At 36.6% G+C, this 16,347-nt stretch overlaps 1 protein-coding gene across 5 annotated transcripts in view; it reads right to left on the bottom strand.

The window, feature by feature from the left end:
- The window catches only part of LOC135721197 (uncharacterized), a 72,640-nt gene extending 56,293 nt beyond the window's left edge, over positions 1–16,347 (bottom strand). For 3 of the 5 annotated variants that reach the window (XM_065243384.2, XM_073813572.1, XM_065243383.1), the window contains exons 1-5: positions 16,011–16,347; positions 14,175–14,492; positions 12,997–13,317; positions 11,260–11,373; positions 9,466–9,774 (exon numbers count right to left, since the gene is read on the bottom strand). In XM_065243384.2, coding sequence (XP_065099456.1) covers positions 9,466–9,774; positions 11,260–11,373; positions 12,997–13,317; positions 14,175–14,492; positions 16,011–16,053 — 1,105 coding nt within the window. In that variant the 5' untranslated portion in view covers positions 16,054–16,347. The remainder of the gene's footprint in view (positions 1–9,465; positions 9,775–11,259; positions 11,374–12,996; positions 13,318–14,174; positions 14,493–16,010) is intronic. The other 2 variants (XM_065243387.1, XM_065243388.1) reach the window with 2 other exon arrangements.

The raw sequence follows: 16,347 nt of genomic DNA, 5'->3' as shown, positions 1-16,347 counted from the left end.
TCATACACGTTGACACCAACTTCGCCTTGTGATTTGGTACAATTAGAATTCCCCCCAAAAAATCATGAAAATATACTCTTTACCACCCCTAAATGCCTATGCTATGGCCATTTTCAACTTTAACAACTCCTGCCATTTTCAGCATCTCTTCCCAGCAATAGGGCATAAGATAAACAAATTGTCTGGTAAGGTTGCAACTTTGATACCAAAACCATCAACTGGTGACTACCAAAACCATCAACTGTGTAAACCATTAACTGTGGATCACTACTTGGAGTGTTTAAAGATGAAATAGAGATGTCGATTATCAAATCAATTAGAATTTTACAAATGTTACCCATGTTACTTTGTTCAATGATGGAGATCAAATCAGATAGCCGTAATATATGTACATACAGATGTAGATTTTTGAAGAAAAGATTGACATTTCCAACAATTGGAAATATTAAACATCTTAGCGTATGTATGAGCTAAAGTTACTGCCGAATTAAGATTACTGTGATTTCTAATCATGGATGGAATAATGGATCTGAATTGTGAATCAGAATAGAAATCAACACAGCAAATAACATTGTGTTTTGTGTTAATTTGGCCCATACACTTCAATGTCATAATTAAAAATGACCCATTTGCCTAGTTTTAATCTGGATAAATTTTGTATAACAGCCAAATGGCTTGAATTTCAAAACAAAACCCCGTACATATGCTGTACATATGTTAATTAATATCCAATACAAATACTGAGTTCATACAGTTAGAGTGAATCCATGAATCATTCTGAACAGATGTGAAACACACATCACATCTTAGACTCTGTGTCATGTCATGAAGACAACACTTGCAACCATGTCAGTTGTAATTCTTGAAACTCAGAATGTCTCTGTTCATGGAATCAACCGGAATCCACGAAGTCTCGCCAGTCCGTCCTTCCTGCAGAATCTCGAAATACAGCGGAGTTCCAACTGCTGTCTGCTGGAGGTTGGCGCCCATGAGACTCGTAAACTTGATAAGCTTAATTTTTCAGCGAATTTCTTGAAGGCCGCCGACATATATCTCTGCAAAAACATAAAAACAAAAGAAAGGAAAACAAGAGAGCTCCATGGCCAAAAAACAACTTTGTATAAACAAATTTGTTAGCAAATATCTTGTTTTGACTATTGCTATAACTAGTTTTGACTCCCATAGAAAATATAGAAAACAACTTGTTTTGATTCTCATTGAAACCTGAGAGTTTGATCCATAATCTGACTTAGCTTGAAAACTTGGATGTTGAACGTCGACCTATGGGCAAGACAATCCAACGCATCCCAGACCTATCTACCTATCCATCGATCTAACTGATGGCTGGCTAGTCTTCGGAGGGTACCAATTAGGAGATAGGAGATCTCCTACCCGGAGTAGCTCCAAAAATAACAAACTAAAATAACAAACAGCACGCCAACCACACAACTGGCGCTAGGAACAGCCATGCTGGTCATGCTCTTACTAACCGGAAAATGCGTTGGACCACCCATGTTTGAATCCTACAGCGTTTCGATTGTTTAGTTAAGATTTGGGAGTATAAGCTAATTTTGCAGACTAATATTTGTCCATCTAGGTTTACCTAGCAACTGCACTGCTGAGTTTTATTGTTGAATTTTATTCTGAATTTTATCGCAGAATTTTATTCGCTGAAGGGGTACCTAGTATGACCGCATAAGGATAATCCCATCTTGGTTTTAGACCTGAGTGATGTAAATTTTTATAAATGATTTGCCCTGGCACAATATTATGTTGTCCATAATTTTTACAGCATCCTGAACCTGATTTTGCTTTTTTTGTACCGCTTCAGTCAAAGCCATACAATATGTAAAAAGAGAATCTGATATTAAAGTTTCTGGCAGCTATGCCATTGAATCCCCAAAAGCCTACAGACTTCCTGACATACCTGACCAGTAAAGTATTTACCCTGATCAGAATCAATAATGTTTCATTTCATCTGGAATGATGTCTCGAACCAGCATATTAGCCATAAAGGCAGCAAAACCTTTCTTTGTGAAAAAACCTTTACACCAAACGAGAAAATTATCAGTTATAGTTGTAATATCTTGACAACCCTCGCATTTAGGTAAGGTTATAAAGTCACTCTGCAATTCACCAAAACAGCCCCGAGGTGTTCTGCTTACAACTGATAGAATTTGGGAATGCCAAATTGTGTTTTTGACAAGTTACTCATCCGCAAACAATTTCTTTTGCATGTTTCCTAAAACCCCTCGCCCACCAATTTGCATTAAAATGTAAACACATTTGAAAAACACGCCTAAGCGTCCGACACTGTATATCTGTGTGACCAAATAAGGAAAAGACTTTTGGATTTACAAACTGGTGTTAAAATGTCCAAATATTGTCATCTGCCAATTTGCAACTATTTTCAAATCATTCTCATTTCTCCTTTTTGGAGCATTGAATTTGAAAATCAGCTTCTCAGCTATGTCTGTGAGCTGTGAGTAGTTTGTCACCATAGATGACACATTTGAGCAGTAAGAGTTCCTCTGCCGTTCATGCGGCTGGCAACCGTAGCTGCCTGGTCAGCAAGGTATTCCCTTAAATCACTAGAATCTCCCTTCAGGTGGGCTTTTACCACAACCTGTTCCCGGGACATCTCAGGAAACCTCTCTGCTGCCAACCTGCTCGAGATTTATGCACAGCTCCACAGGCATAACAAAATATTAAATATAAATGTTAGGTTTTTTGTTACTAGCCAATTCACATGTTTTTGTGATTTTGCCTTTCATTTCCTTTTTGTCCACAAAATATAAACATCATTGTAAATCAAATTGGAATTTGTAAGTGACAAATTGTCTAAGAACACTTAATGTTTGTATAATATCTACACAGTCACAATCATGGCTGTTTGGAATTGCTTCAGACAGACCAAATAGTTTAGCTGGATTTGATGGTGTGCCTATTTCAATGTCATACGAGCAGCTCTCCCTAAAGAGATAATAAAGCATAAACAGAATATGTTTATCAAATAGTTATCTTTTGACCAAGCAAGGCCAAATACACTGCCTGAATCGCTCGTAAACAAGGCCCCAGCTTTGTAAAACAAAGTCAAGTTGAGTTGTTGTGAATAATACCCATACCGTACAGACTTATTTCTATCTTCTTGTATTAAAACAGATGTCATATAACCCCTTTGTTCGTTTACATACAATGTAAAAGACTTTCTGTGATTAATCATGCCAAGTGCAGGAGCTTCGCTTAAGGCTTCTTTTAATCCCTCAAAAGCTATGTTAGCTTCAGGAGTCCAGTTAACTGAGTCTTGGGCCTTTGGATTACCAAATTGTTTAAGGGTTGTGATTTTTCTGCATACCCTTCAAAATAATTACAACTGTAATTACATAAACCCAGAAAAGAAGAGATCTCAGCTCTTGAATAGTTGTTAATAGATTTTTTTATTATTATTACCTCATAGCGACTAGGTGTTATTTTGTCTTTTACCCTGCAATACACTTTGAATTTGGGGTCAAAGATTACTTCTGTTACTTCTTTATTATACAAGAAATCAAATAACCTGACGTCTCTCTCATGTTCAGGTTTGTCTTCTGAACAAATCAAAATATCATCAATATATTGAATGATGACTGATGTTAAATCTAAATCTTTCAAATGTCTTTGAAGTCTTAAATGTCTTTAATGTCTTTAACAAAGACTGCTGGTATCATTTTGACCTTAAATTGTAAAAGCAAATAATGATGGAATTTCTTTTACAATTGGTAGAGACCAAAATCCATTAGTCATATCAAACACTGTAAACCATTTGTGTTGCGGTTTAATCAAGCTTAAAATTGTTGATGAGTCAGACACAAGAGGTCTTATCAATGTATTGGTTTGCTTAGCTACTCTATAATCAACTGTGAGTCTCCATGATCCATAACTGCCATGTTACATTTCAATTCTAAATTGTAAATCTGCATTCAAATTAATCAAAACATCCAAACCCAAACGGCTGAATGATGTCACATACTACACTGCAACAGTGACTACATGTGGGACAAACTGAAAAAATGAGAGGAAGATCTAAACATCATGGATGAGTCCCCATTTATGTTACGAACCCCTGCTCAAAATATGCTTATTGGAAAAGGGTTAAGCAACATAAATGACACGTGACACTCACTCACACATCTCATTTCCCCTATTCTCGACAGGTGATTAAATGTTTAAATTATACTTAAATTTTACTTTAACACAGAGAAACATCAAAATAGAACACAAGTTATCTCGATAGGCCAACATCATCACGCACACAGAATTCACAGCTGCGTACCGCACAGCAAAGCTGCTGCCTAGGCCATAACACCGAGTTTCTCTAAGAAATTTCAAACTTTCTCCTGTTGCTTCTGTAACATGAAGTTTCGTTTCTGATTTTAGAGAAACTTCTGTAAGAAAATCAGATAGAAAGATTGTTATCTCTGATTCTTATCAATGAGAAAATAAAATTTGTACTTAAAATATGGACCCTAACATATAGAGTAGAGTAGGCACATAAGCACTCTCTCTCAAAGCTTTAAAGAGAGAAGAGAAAAGCTTATCGTTGTTTTGTTTTTACTTCAGCAATTGCTGGAAGAACAGATACAGCGCCTCTCAAACCCCCTCCTTCGCTCACACAAATGTTCAGTGATTCTCAACACTTTCATTTATCCTTCATTTACAACTTGCAAATTCATTCCAAACTACTTACTGTTGTACCTTCTTACATCAAACCAAACCTAAAGGATTTATCCAAACATCTCTTTTAGCTCTATCGTCAGTTAAATGTTCACTACTCAAAGTTTCACTTCAAACTTTTTCTGTCTGCTCGTAACAGATTGACTGAAACTATGCTGAACCCATCTCTGACCAATAAAGAAAATTAAATCTCTTTCAGAGCTTCCAAACAGTTAAAACTGATCATGGATTTAACATTCCCTACTTCCTTTGACCATCATAAACTTACTCCACTTACTCCACTTCCTCTAACCTTCATACACTTACTTTGAGCCCTCAACTCTATGAAAAACAGCACACTGTCTTTCACACACACCATTCGTATCTGAACATAAATTTACTGAGCATATTTTATTTAGTTAACAGAATGAGAGTTGAAACACTTTACTTTTATTTTACCCATTAAAAATTTTGAAATAGTCCTTTTATCAGACAGTTGATAGCAGCTGTAATCTTAACTCTAATTTGAAATTTGGAAGAATTCGATCACAAACTTGTCCCTTAACTGTTGTGTTTATACATGGCAAATTTCGAAAAGCAACTTCTTTAAACATTGTACAATTAAATAGCATAGATCATGGTATACCAACTGGCATTTGCAAAGGCAGATCTTCATTGCCAAGCACAGCATAGAAGTAGCAAAACCAAAATACAATACTCATCTGAACTCACGAAGGACATGATTTACCCTTTAACAAACAACATTGTCTGTGTCACAATCTGAAACTGGTTGTATCGATGTCACTACCAGTGTCGCATGCATTTAAAATCTAGTAAAACCGACGTAATTTTCTTTTGATCAACAAAGAGTTGTAACTTAAACATAAGCCATTTTAGATTTTAGTTTATTTTCAAACTGAGCCTTTAACATTTGACTATCTATCTTATAACCCCTTCAGCATTCCCTCCATAACTTCTTTTATCTCTGTTATGTTTGTCTTGATTTTACATTTTCACTTTTCAATTTCTACATTTAGACAAAGTGACAAAAATACAAGGGATACGCTTCAATTCTCGGGTTATAATTTTTTGAATTTTACACATGTTTAACTCTTTATATACGTCTTTAGTATGTCTTTACTTTTACCTTTGTCTTGGGAACCTAAAGACCGCCCAACGTACTTTGATGTTATATTATATTTGATGTTATATTTAGCAACTGAATTTTTCTTTTTCCTCTTGTTTGATCTTAAAGTGCTCTTTCAGCTGTTGTTTTAGCTAGCTTTTTAATTATATCATCTAGCTTGATCTCTGTCTCTGACTTCTCCATTATCAAAGTAATATAATCTGACCAGTAGACAAGCTACCAACACAGTACGTACTGAATTTTCCAAAATGTCAGAACAGAACACACTCACTTTTGCTTTTGCTTAAGTGGATGAGTCAGGAGAGAGGACACCGGACCAGCCGTGGTTAACCCTCCGTCTTCACTCGCGGCTTGGAGTCAGCAGCCAGTGGTCTGGAAACATTTACATCTGGATGTGCGAGAGAAAATCCCGACTCCTCGTTCGGATAGAGACAACAAAAATGTTTAAAAAATGTTATTCTATCCTGCCGACTACGCCATAACTGTTAGATCTGGTCTCCACACCACAGAAAAAATATAACGATCCAGCCCCGGACACCAGATCACGTCAGAAAATATAAGTTTACTTTGTTAAAGTATCTGTCAGATACAAGGCTGATCAATTGTTGCTAGAAGAGAGCATAAACAGAGTCGTGAACAGAGGCGTGAGACGGAGGTTTTAGATGATAAAATAGAACAGAGTTTTATTGATGGACAGTAGTTTCAGTTGCATATGCCTCAATGTTCAAACCTCGTCCACCTCGTCTACCCCGTCTACCCAGGAATACAGCATGCACTTGTTATATCCAAATTTGCTCAGCTGCATCATCCCTTAGACCTTGGGCTTTCATAAACATTCTCTTTATCTATCTTGTTTACACACAGACAGAACAGTTCTATGAAACTTTCCAAATGTGAAACTGAACCACAAAGAGACATATAAAATATAGAAATACAATGAATTAATGAATGATATAATAAAATATAGAAATATAATAATGAATAAATGAATAAAAAACAATAATGTAATAATAAAAATGATAATAATGAAATTGATAATGATAAAATAATATTAAATAATCAAACAATAATTAAATGGATAATAACTAATGATTATAAAATGATTATGATGATTATGTAAATAAATGATAAAACATAAAAAAACACAATAATAAACACATTCTGCACGTGAGGATCTAAGGTAGGATCCTTCAAAAGCATTCACATAACTCATCTGGGTAATATACTTATGCTGCAATAGTTACAGAGGAACTGAGCGGTATTAAACCACAATACCACAATGACACTTAAATACAGCCCCTACATAAATAAAACTGAATTGAATTATTTTCATGTACAATTCTGATGCCATGTTTGATCATTTCTTTAACCTAATAACATATACCTGTATGCTACAGGTAGCTGACGAACCTGATCTTACGAATTACCGTGTTATGGTCACAGAATATTTTGATCTTTTATCCGTGTCATTGTCAAGGACCTCCACAGTTTTTCCATGTCCATACCGCGGGCTTTCTTTTTCAGTTTCATGTATGGGTTACTCAATTGTTTTTCCTATTTTCTTACCATTTTTGCGTGGGTTTGGAATTAGAACGACTTTCTGTAACATAAAATGACATCCTTACCCAAATCCAACTCTAACCCTAACGTCAGGCGACAATTGTTTAAAAAAAACAGGGAAAAAATAGTATAAACCAATAGTTAAAGTGACATCCTAACCCAAACCACAAAAAAACAGTTGAGTAAGCAATACGTGAAAAGAAAGTTTGTGGTATGGACAAGGAAAAATGCGGAGAACCGTGACAATGACACCGATAAATGAGCAAAAGATTCTGTGACTATAACACGGAACTTTATGTCTAGTAAATCGCAATCACCTGATATCAGACAGAGCTGCATTTACTACACAAAGCCCGAGTTCACTGACAATCGGGGCAATTTTGACTTCATTATGGCGGACATATATCGCCTGCAATACTTGCAAATGAATTACTGCTTTGTGTAGTAAATGACGCTTTGAAGAGCATTGCAATTTACTACTTATCAAGGAACCAGCTTTATTGACGCGATGTGCATGAGTAGCGCATGTGATTTTTGTGTAGCCCTAGTTTCTAGTGTTATTTTAGTGTATCATTCCTTCAGTCATTTTGTTTTTAATATTGAAAGAAGGAAAATGAGCATTTAGAACAATTAAAGCAGACATATCATGCTTTTAAATCTGTCCTTTTTACATATAAATCATCTATTTGTGGTCTATGTAAAGCGAAACTGCAATGCTTGGGTCTGAATTCCTCATTATTATAGCCCCACAGGCCCCCTTTCTACCCCTTTTCTGATGTGCATCTGAGAGCAACTCGTTTTGGTACTGTCTTTTTAAATGCACGTCATACCCTGCCCCCCTCCAGGTTGCAGAGATGACACTCGGTTAAACTCCACCCCGTTCGGCCATTTTTGTAGTTTTATAGCAGAGATACGATTATCTAGCTGCACAGAAACTTTTTATTTACTCGTTATTCACAAAATGTCAACAACGGAAGACTTGTCCATCCAGCCTTATATGTTCGCGCCAGAGTCGGAAACGGACTGAGAGGAAAATGAAAACGACGAACCTGCAGAACAAGGTCTTCATATGGAGGTATCGCAATGGTGTGAGGCTGCAGCCTCCGGAGGTCGCATATCTAGGCTGCATTCGTCATCAAGACGGTCTTATTTCAGAATATTAACAATTATAAAGTTTACTATTATTCTTAGTTAATCGTAAGTTGTTGTAATATGCTCATGACTTGCAAATGTAATGCTCAGTTAACTTAAACCAGGCTTGATGCCCAAAAGCGATCTCCGCAGGCTGCAGCCTTCGGAGTGAGAAACAGCACTGCTAAACCATGACCACCGTGTACTTTACTTTTTTACTTTAAGTTATAAACTGCTTACCGAAGTGCTCTGCTCGTCGTCTCCAAAGAAAGAAGTAATTGACCCCTCAATCACACGAAGTCTATCGGCAAATCCTTCTTTATACTGGCGGAGATTGGTGAAGTAGTTATCCTTAAAGTGCCTCGGGCACACAAAAATGACTTTACCCACAGATGTGAGTACATTTCTTACGCTCTCGTAACTTCTGCATCCTTGAGCTTGGACTACAATATCGCAGCGAGAAATATAAAATGGCGGATTGCTCGTAGTGTTGGGCTGGAAGTCGATGTCCTTATTTAGCAGTTCCGCTGCAAATACTGTGACGTAATTGTTCAAAAAACGTAATAGATAATAGAAAAATCAGAACCGGTTGGAAAATATGACCAAAACAGAATATAAAGATATCAACAAAGCACCTGAAGAGACTAATTTCAACTTTTATGTACTTATAAACACTACAAATATACAACAAAATGCATTTAAGAGCCAAGAAAGTGGATTTAGCATATGTCTCCTTTAAAATATAGTACTCTCCTGGCTGGCTATTGATACGGACGTCTCGCACAAAAAAGGAAAATGTGTCACATCTCTTACTTCGTCATTTAAAAATAAAGTGGATAAAATACCAGTAATGTAGTCATGTATGTTATTATAAAACCCATCATATATCTGAAATGATGCACAGAGATTTATGTAAACTGAAATGATTGACTTACATTTGACAAACACACTGAAAAACTTGTGTGAGGTTTCTCCATCTCTGATGATCTTCAGTTTATAACCTCCAGTGTGTTTCTCTCTGATGTCATTGATATTGAGATCTCCAGTCTGAGGATTCAGCTTCAGTTTACCTCTGAATTTATTATTATCACCATCATATGTACTGAAGATATTGTTGGCAGGATTGATTTCAGCTATGAGAGTTTCTTTAAATCTCCACTCTATCAGATCAACTCTCTGTATGTCAGTAAGATCAGTCTTCAGATCAGCAGATTCTTCCTCATTCACTCCAATCAGCTCTAAAACTGCAGCACATATAAACACAGGAAAAAAATGAGATCAATCATTTGCTTTAGACCAGGGGTTTTCAGGGGCCCTTCAGGAGCTTCTATGAGTCCCAAGAAGATTTCAGAGAAAAAAGCCAAAGCAAAACCTTATTACAGTCTCACTTGTTGGGGTTTATAAGGCAGAAATTAACTATAAAACTGCTGTGAAACAAGATTTATACTCAAAGTTGCAGCAAGAAAAATAAACTCACAAGTGAGTTTATGCAAAAATTGTTTGTACGCAGTCACAAGCCATGTTTCTAACCAAGGCTTTTTTTGTGCAAAAAGCTTCTGGGCATCAAAACGTTTACTGATATAGATGATGCAAGACAAATGAAAGCTTGCCAAAAAACGCAGTTCTGTCTCTGAGCTCCTTGGGTAGTTCCTTCAACCTCATGATTCTCATTTGCTCTGACCAAGCGTGCCGCACAAGCCCTGAAAAGTGAAGCCAAAACGTCTTGATCAACCCCCAGGGACTGGTCCCAGTATAGGTCATAAACCCCGCCTCCCCATGTTATTCAATGTGACTTGAGACCAAATAAACAATTTAATTACACTTCAATTATATTTTTTCCAAAGCTGGTTTCTGTCATTTACTGTAGTTTTTATTACGCTGATGTAAAATAAAATGTTTGTTTTTAAAATAAGTTTGTTTTTAGTTAGCTATGTAATGCTATAAAAACTGTGGTGTCACGTCATGATTGACAGCTGTGATATGCGCATTCTGCGAGGGTGGGGCCTTTGCTTCGCGGCTTTACTTCCTGCTCACTACTGCGCAGGACTGGTCCAGAAATCGCTACTGCGCAGACTCAAAACCCAAGATGTCAGCGCCGTATCGGGACCATAGACTGTAAAAAAAGATGGACGACGCGACGTCGCCTCCCACCATTGTAATGAATTGAAGCCAAAAATGTCCGACCACGGTCGCCGGCATGTTACGTAAAAACGTCAGTTTGGAGCCAAGGCATGCGCAGAAGAAATCGTCCGTGGAGCCAGAGGCGGAGCCCCGGTATCAAACTTCCGCCCAAACGCTTGCGTGACCAATTCACAACGCCAATTATAACGACACACCCCGTTTCTATAGCATCAAATTACAAGCTAAAATAAAACTTACCACAATAATGAACACTTGAACATATATCAGCTTGATAACAACTACTTGAAAGGACCAAAACCATCTTTTGCAAACTTTTATTGGAAGTGTAAATAATTTTTTATTTAAAGCAGAGTCCCATTCGTTTGAATAGAGGGGGCAGGGGTTTATGACTTGTACTGCAGCCAGCCACTAGGGGGCGATCAAAGAGCCAGAGGCTTCACTTTTCAAGGCTTATGAGGCACACCCGATCGGGACACTGCCGGCTTCACTTTTCACCAATGGAAGTCAGCGAACGGGCGTCGTCCATGTTTTTTTTTTACAGTCTATGGCTCTGACATGCAATGTGTCACGTTTAGCTATGAGAGTACCTGGCAACTGTGTCACAGCATGTTTCATCTCTGTATATATTTCAATCTTTTTAACTTCCATTAGTTCAGCCTGTATAAAAGCACAGAGTCCTGACACCACTGTCATCTTTTCATCTGTCAAAGTGAAACAGAAAGAAAAATATCAACTCACTCATGAAACAGATTATAAATGATAATGATTAATTATTATTTACTCCACATCAGACACCTGCTGTAAAGCAAAGTGTTTCATCAATATTAAAGGTATTGCGGAGGATTTTCTTTTTCCGGGTGGATCATCAAGACCAGGGGTGTCCGAAGTCAGTCCTGGTGGGCCTGTGTCCTGCAGAGTTTAGCTAAAACTTCCCTCAACACACCTGCCTCAAAGTATCTAGTCTGCCTAGTAAGACCTTGATTATCTGGATCAGGTGTGTTTGATTAGGTTTGGAATAAAACTCTGCAGAGACACCGGCCCTCCAGGAGCAGGAGTGGACACCCCTGATCAAGACTATTGGTCCTCCTAGTTGTCAATCAGGAGGGTTGCGCAATTGCATTTTTTTAAAAAGTGGAGAAGGAGGTTCTTTTCTAAAATTTAAGAAAATACTCTGCTAAACATTTAAGATCAGTAAAATATTTCTGCTGTTTTTCAAGTTTCAGAAGATATCATGGAAATGTAAAACCATAATAATAATAAAACTACTGTACATCCAGCACATATAATTATTAGAGAAATATATTTAATTACCACAGAACCTCATTACAGAATATATAATAACACTGAACTAAAGTCATACAGTCACTCACGTGTTTAATATGAATCTGATCAGTTTTAAAGTGTTGATCTTAAATCAATCTCTTCTTATAACACACATATTGTTTCTTATGCTACGTACACACCAAACCCAAGGCATCGCGTTACTTGCTCTAGATTACTCGCGGGATTTAACTTCGTGTCATGCAAATTTTTCGCTTGAGTTGAATATTTTTAACTTGGGCGAAGAGTGCGTGTTTTCGCGCCAAACGAGCCGCCCATATCGCGTCATTCACATCGCCCCACGCGAGGACGCGTCTGATCCAAGCGTGCCGCACAAGCCCTGAAAAGTGAAGCCAAAACGTCTCGATCGCCCCCCAGTGACTGGTCCCAGTATAGGTCATAAAGTCCGCCTCCCCATGTTATTCAATGGGACTTGAGACCAACTAACAAAATTAATTACACTTCAATTATTTTTTTCCGAAGCTGGTTTCTGTCATTTACTGTAGTTTTTATCACGCTGATGTAAATTCAAATGTTTGTTTTCAAAATAAGTTTGTGTTTAATAGTTATTTAATAATATAAAAACGGTGGTGTCACGTCATGATTGACAGCTGTGATATCGTGTGATATGCGCATTCTGCGAGAGCGAGGGCGGGGTCTTGATTTTGCGGCTTTACTTCCTGCTCACTACTGCGCAGGACTGGTCCGGAAATCGCTACTGCGCAGACTCAAGACCCAAGATGTCAGTGCCATATCGGGACACTGGCGGCTTCACTTTTCACCAATGGAAGAGAGCGAACAGGCGTCGTCCATCTTTTTTACAGTCTATGGTCTGATCGTGTCTTTGCATTTACTATGTAATCTACTCGTGCAAATCGTTGAACTCACGTCTGGTGTGAACCCACAGTTACACTTAAAACTTGGTTTAGTGTAATGTCTCATCTAAACTGAGATTAAGGATTATTAAAATTATCTTTATCTTTTATACAAAGCGATCTACTCACCTTTGACAGGGATACTAAATGATCTGTGTATAGTATATGTGTGACTGCCAACAATGATATCTACTTCAAAAGATCCGGAGTCATCAGTTGTGATGTCTCTGATGATGAGATCTCCAGTATGATCATCCACCTTCAGTCTGTCTCTGAATCTCTCACCATTAACATTATAAGTTAAGACCGTTCCAATTATTTCAGCTACAGGAGAGTTGTTGTGTCGAATCCTTAACACCATTTTCTCATCTCCTGGTTTCTTGGTAACATTATTGACTAGAATCACAGAATCTCCCACCGCTACAGTCTTCACTTTATCACCAGACACATCTGAAAAACAAACAGAAAGAGTCAAACTCATGAACAGATGAACAGAGACGTCACATTCAATATTAAATTAAACAGACAGCACTGAATGCAGGTGTAAACACTCAATCCAGATACAAAAATACTCAAAATACATAACATTTGTACTCTAAACACTAATATTAACAGTGAATGACCACCTATTCAACTACCATCATATTCTGTGATAAAGCAAGAAGTTTTAATCTTTTCTGTTATGTCCGGCTCTACAAGTAAACAACTTTCTGAATGTAAAAGAAAAACTGTTTACATGTGATCAGATTACCTGAAGATGTTCCTTTGAAACTGTAATTTTAAACTGCATTAAAACTGTTACGTGTTGGTGTCCATTAAAAGGAGAAAAATCCTGGAATGTTTTCCTCAAAAAACATAATTTCTTCTCGACTGAACAAAGAAAGACATCAACATTTTGGATGACATGTTGGTCAATAAATTATCTGGATATTTTTAAGAAAATGGACTAATCCTTTAAATGTAATAGTTAAAGATGTGAGTTACAGGACAGTGTTTATTTATCTTACATTAACTGTACTAATGTGATCATTTTAACAATGTTTTAACATCACACAATATATTAACATCACATTTACAAATATCTATTTAAATTTAATTTAATTCAGGTTTATTTTTATAGCACTTTTCACAGTTACACTAGTGAAATGACACAATGTAAAATACATGTACATATCACAAAACAGAAAATTAAAAAGATAATAGACAGTTTATAATTCATCTATTACTACATACTGTATATTTTATTTATAGTGCTGAATAATGATACAGATATGATAAATTAATAAAGTAAAGCTTGATATACTCACTAATGTTGAATGTCTTTTTTGTGATCTTCCCTCTGATGATCTCTAGTTGATAAAGTCCATTATGTTGAGTTGTGATGTTTGTGATGATGAGATCTCCAGTCTGATTATTCACCTGCAGTCTGTCTCTGAATATCCCATCAAGAACATCATCATATATTCTGAGTGAATTATTGTCTGCTCTGTTGATTTTAGCTATAAGATCCTGTTGATCTCCAAACCTCCAGTTTATCAGATGATCTGTCTGTATATCAGTAAGATCAGTGTGTAGAGTAACAGAATCTCCCTCATACACTGACATTGAATCATCTGTAACAACACCTGTAGATACAAACAGAAAGTGTCAGAGATTAAACTCACATATATAACACTGATAGTATGAAGATTAAATTAATATATATTTTGCTGTAGTCTACACTAAATATGAAATCAGGTTATCTGTGTATTAAAGCCAATCTGCCATAAGATTACAGAAAAACAATTTTAAGAAATATCTGAATCTGTATCATGAAGTCTGTACCAAGGAGAATTAGGGCCAAGCTAAAATAAAATAAAATAAAAACATCTCAAGATTAAAGTAATTAAAATGCGAGAATAAAGTCATTATTTAACGAGAAAAATATCAGAATAAATATAATTTCGAGAATAAAGTCATTATTTAACGAGAATAATGTTGTTATTTAACGTGAATAAACGAGAATATGTTGTAATATTTTGATAATAATGTCATATTTTACATTAACGTGTGTGGAGTGATGTGAACAAAGCAGATACCAAATTACACACCTGTCTTATTAATAAAACAATATGAGGGAGATGCACTCACAGAAAGGCAATTTTAAGCAATCTCCTCCCTCATATAAAAGGCAATAACCATTAACCAAGTTTTATTTTATTTAAAATTTTTACAGCGCGTCAGTTCTATGCGGACCGCAAGCGCTGTGATTGGTCCACCAGAACCTCTCCCGTCAGGTAAAAAAAAACTGCGTCATAGGTATTTACGTTTGCGACAGTGAAAACAAAGATGAGCCAAGTTGAGGAGTGATTTAAATAAAACTGCAACAAAAGTCGCTGTTTATTTACGTTACTTCCATCATTGCTGGTCTTCTCAAATCATACACAACAAGTTGCCGTTTCTTCTTCGTTTCTGGGTTTACTTGCCAAGCTTCTTCTTCTCTGACGGTCTCTTTGTGGTTACACGCGTGGATACTGCCTGCCAGCGGTTTGCCCGTGTGTTTGCACGTCGACGCGGACCGACGCGGAACGTTTCAAAACAGTTATGACGTAATGAAGCCTAGTAGTAGGTCCGTAGTAGGACCTACGCACTACCATTGAGATACCATTGAGATACCATTGAGATAAATGCATCGAGTAGTTTTACTTATGTTCTTATGAAAAAGCAACAAAAAGCTTACGTTAAGTGCAGACCCATAAATCCTAAAAGACAACATTGAATGTGGCTTAATGTATCTACACAGTAATATTAAAACACCAAATTCAGCAAACATTTTATTCATAAAAACATTCTGTGTACAAGCAAGCAGAATAGTCTAAACTGAATATATTGACTTCATTCTTGATGTTTCATTAAATAACGACTTTATTCTCGTTTAACAACGACTTTATTCTCGAAATTATATTTATTCGGACTTTTTTCTCGTTAAGTAATGACGTACTTTATTCTCGCATTTTAATGGCTTTAATCTCGAGTTGGTTTTATTTTTTATTTTAGCTTGGCCCATCCTCTTTCGTAGTTTACGAATCCAAACCCAACAAGTTAATATACGCACGTTTTTAAAAAAGTGAAATTGTCGTAGAAATGTTGATAAATGAACTCACCGTTGATGAATAAAGAGATGAGGAAGAGTAAAGTGATCGTCATGTTGCTCTATGTGTTTAAGTTCAAAACAAGAAAGTTTTTAAAACAATTTAGAGTCTAATTTCTGCGTATGATGATGGTTTCCATTCCATTCACAGATTTGGGCAAAATGCGATATTGTTCAAAATGTCGATTAAAACCTATTGCGAAATGCCGATGTTATGCAATAAAACATAAACTTAACCCCTCGCGATAAAACGTTTTGAAAGTTATGTTTCCACCCAGTACTGTTATTTTTCTTCTTCTTTTGGTTTAATGGGGGAGATTTCGAAGCACGCGTATATGAGGCTTCACATT

The sequence above is a fragment of the Paramisgurnus dabryanus genome, chromosome 24, assembly GCF_030506205.2.
Source record: "Paramisgurnus dabryanus chromosome 24, PD_genome_1.1, whole genome shotgun sequence".
Lineage (NCBI taxonomy): Eukaryota > Metazoa > Chordata > Actinopteri > Cypriniformes > Cobitidae > Paramisgurnus > Paramisgurnus dabryanus.
Note: the sequence above shows the minus strand (reverse complement) of the source record. Positions and strands in the feature narration are given on the sequence as shown.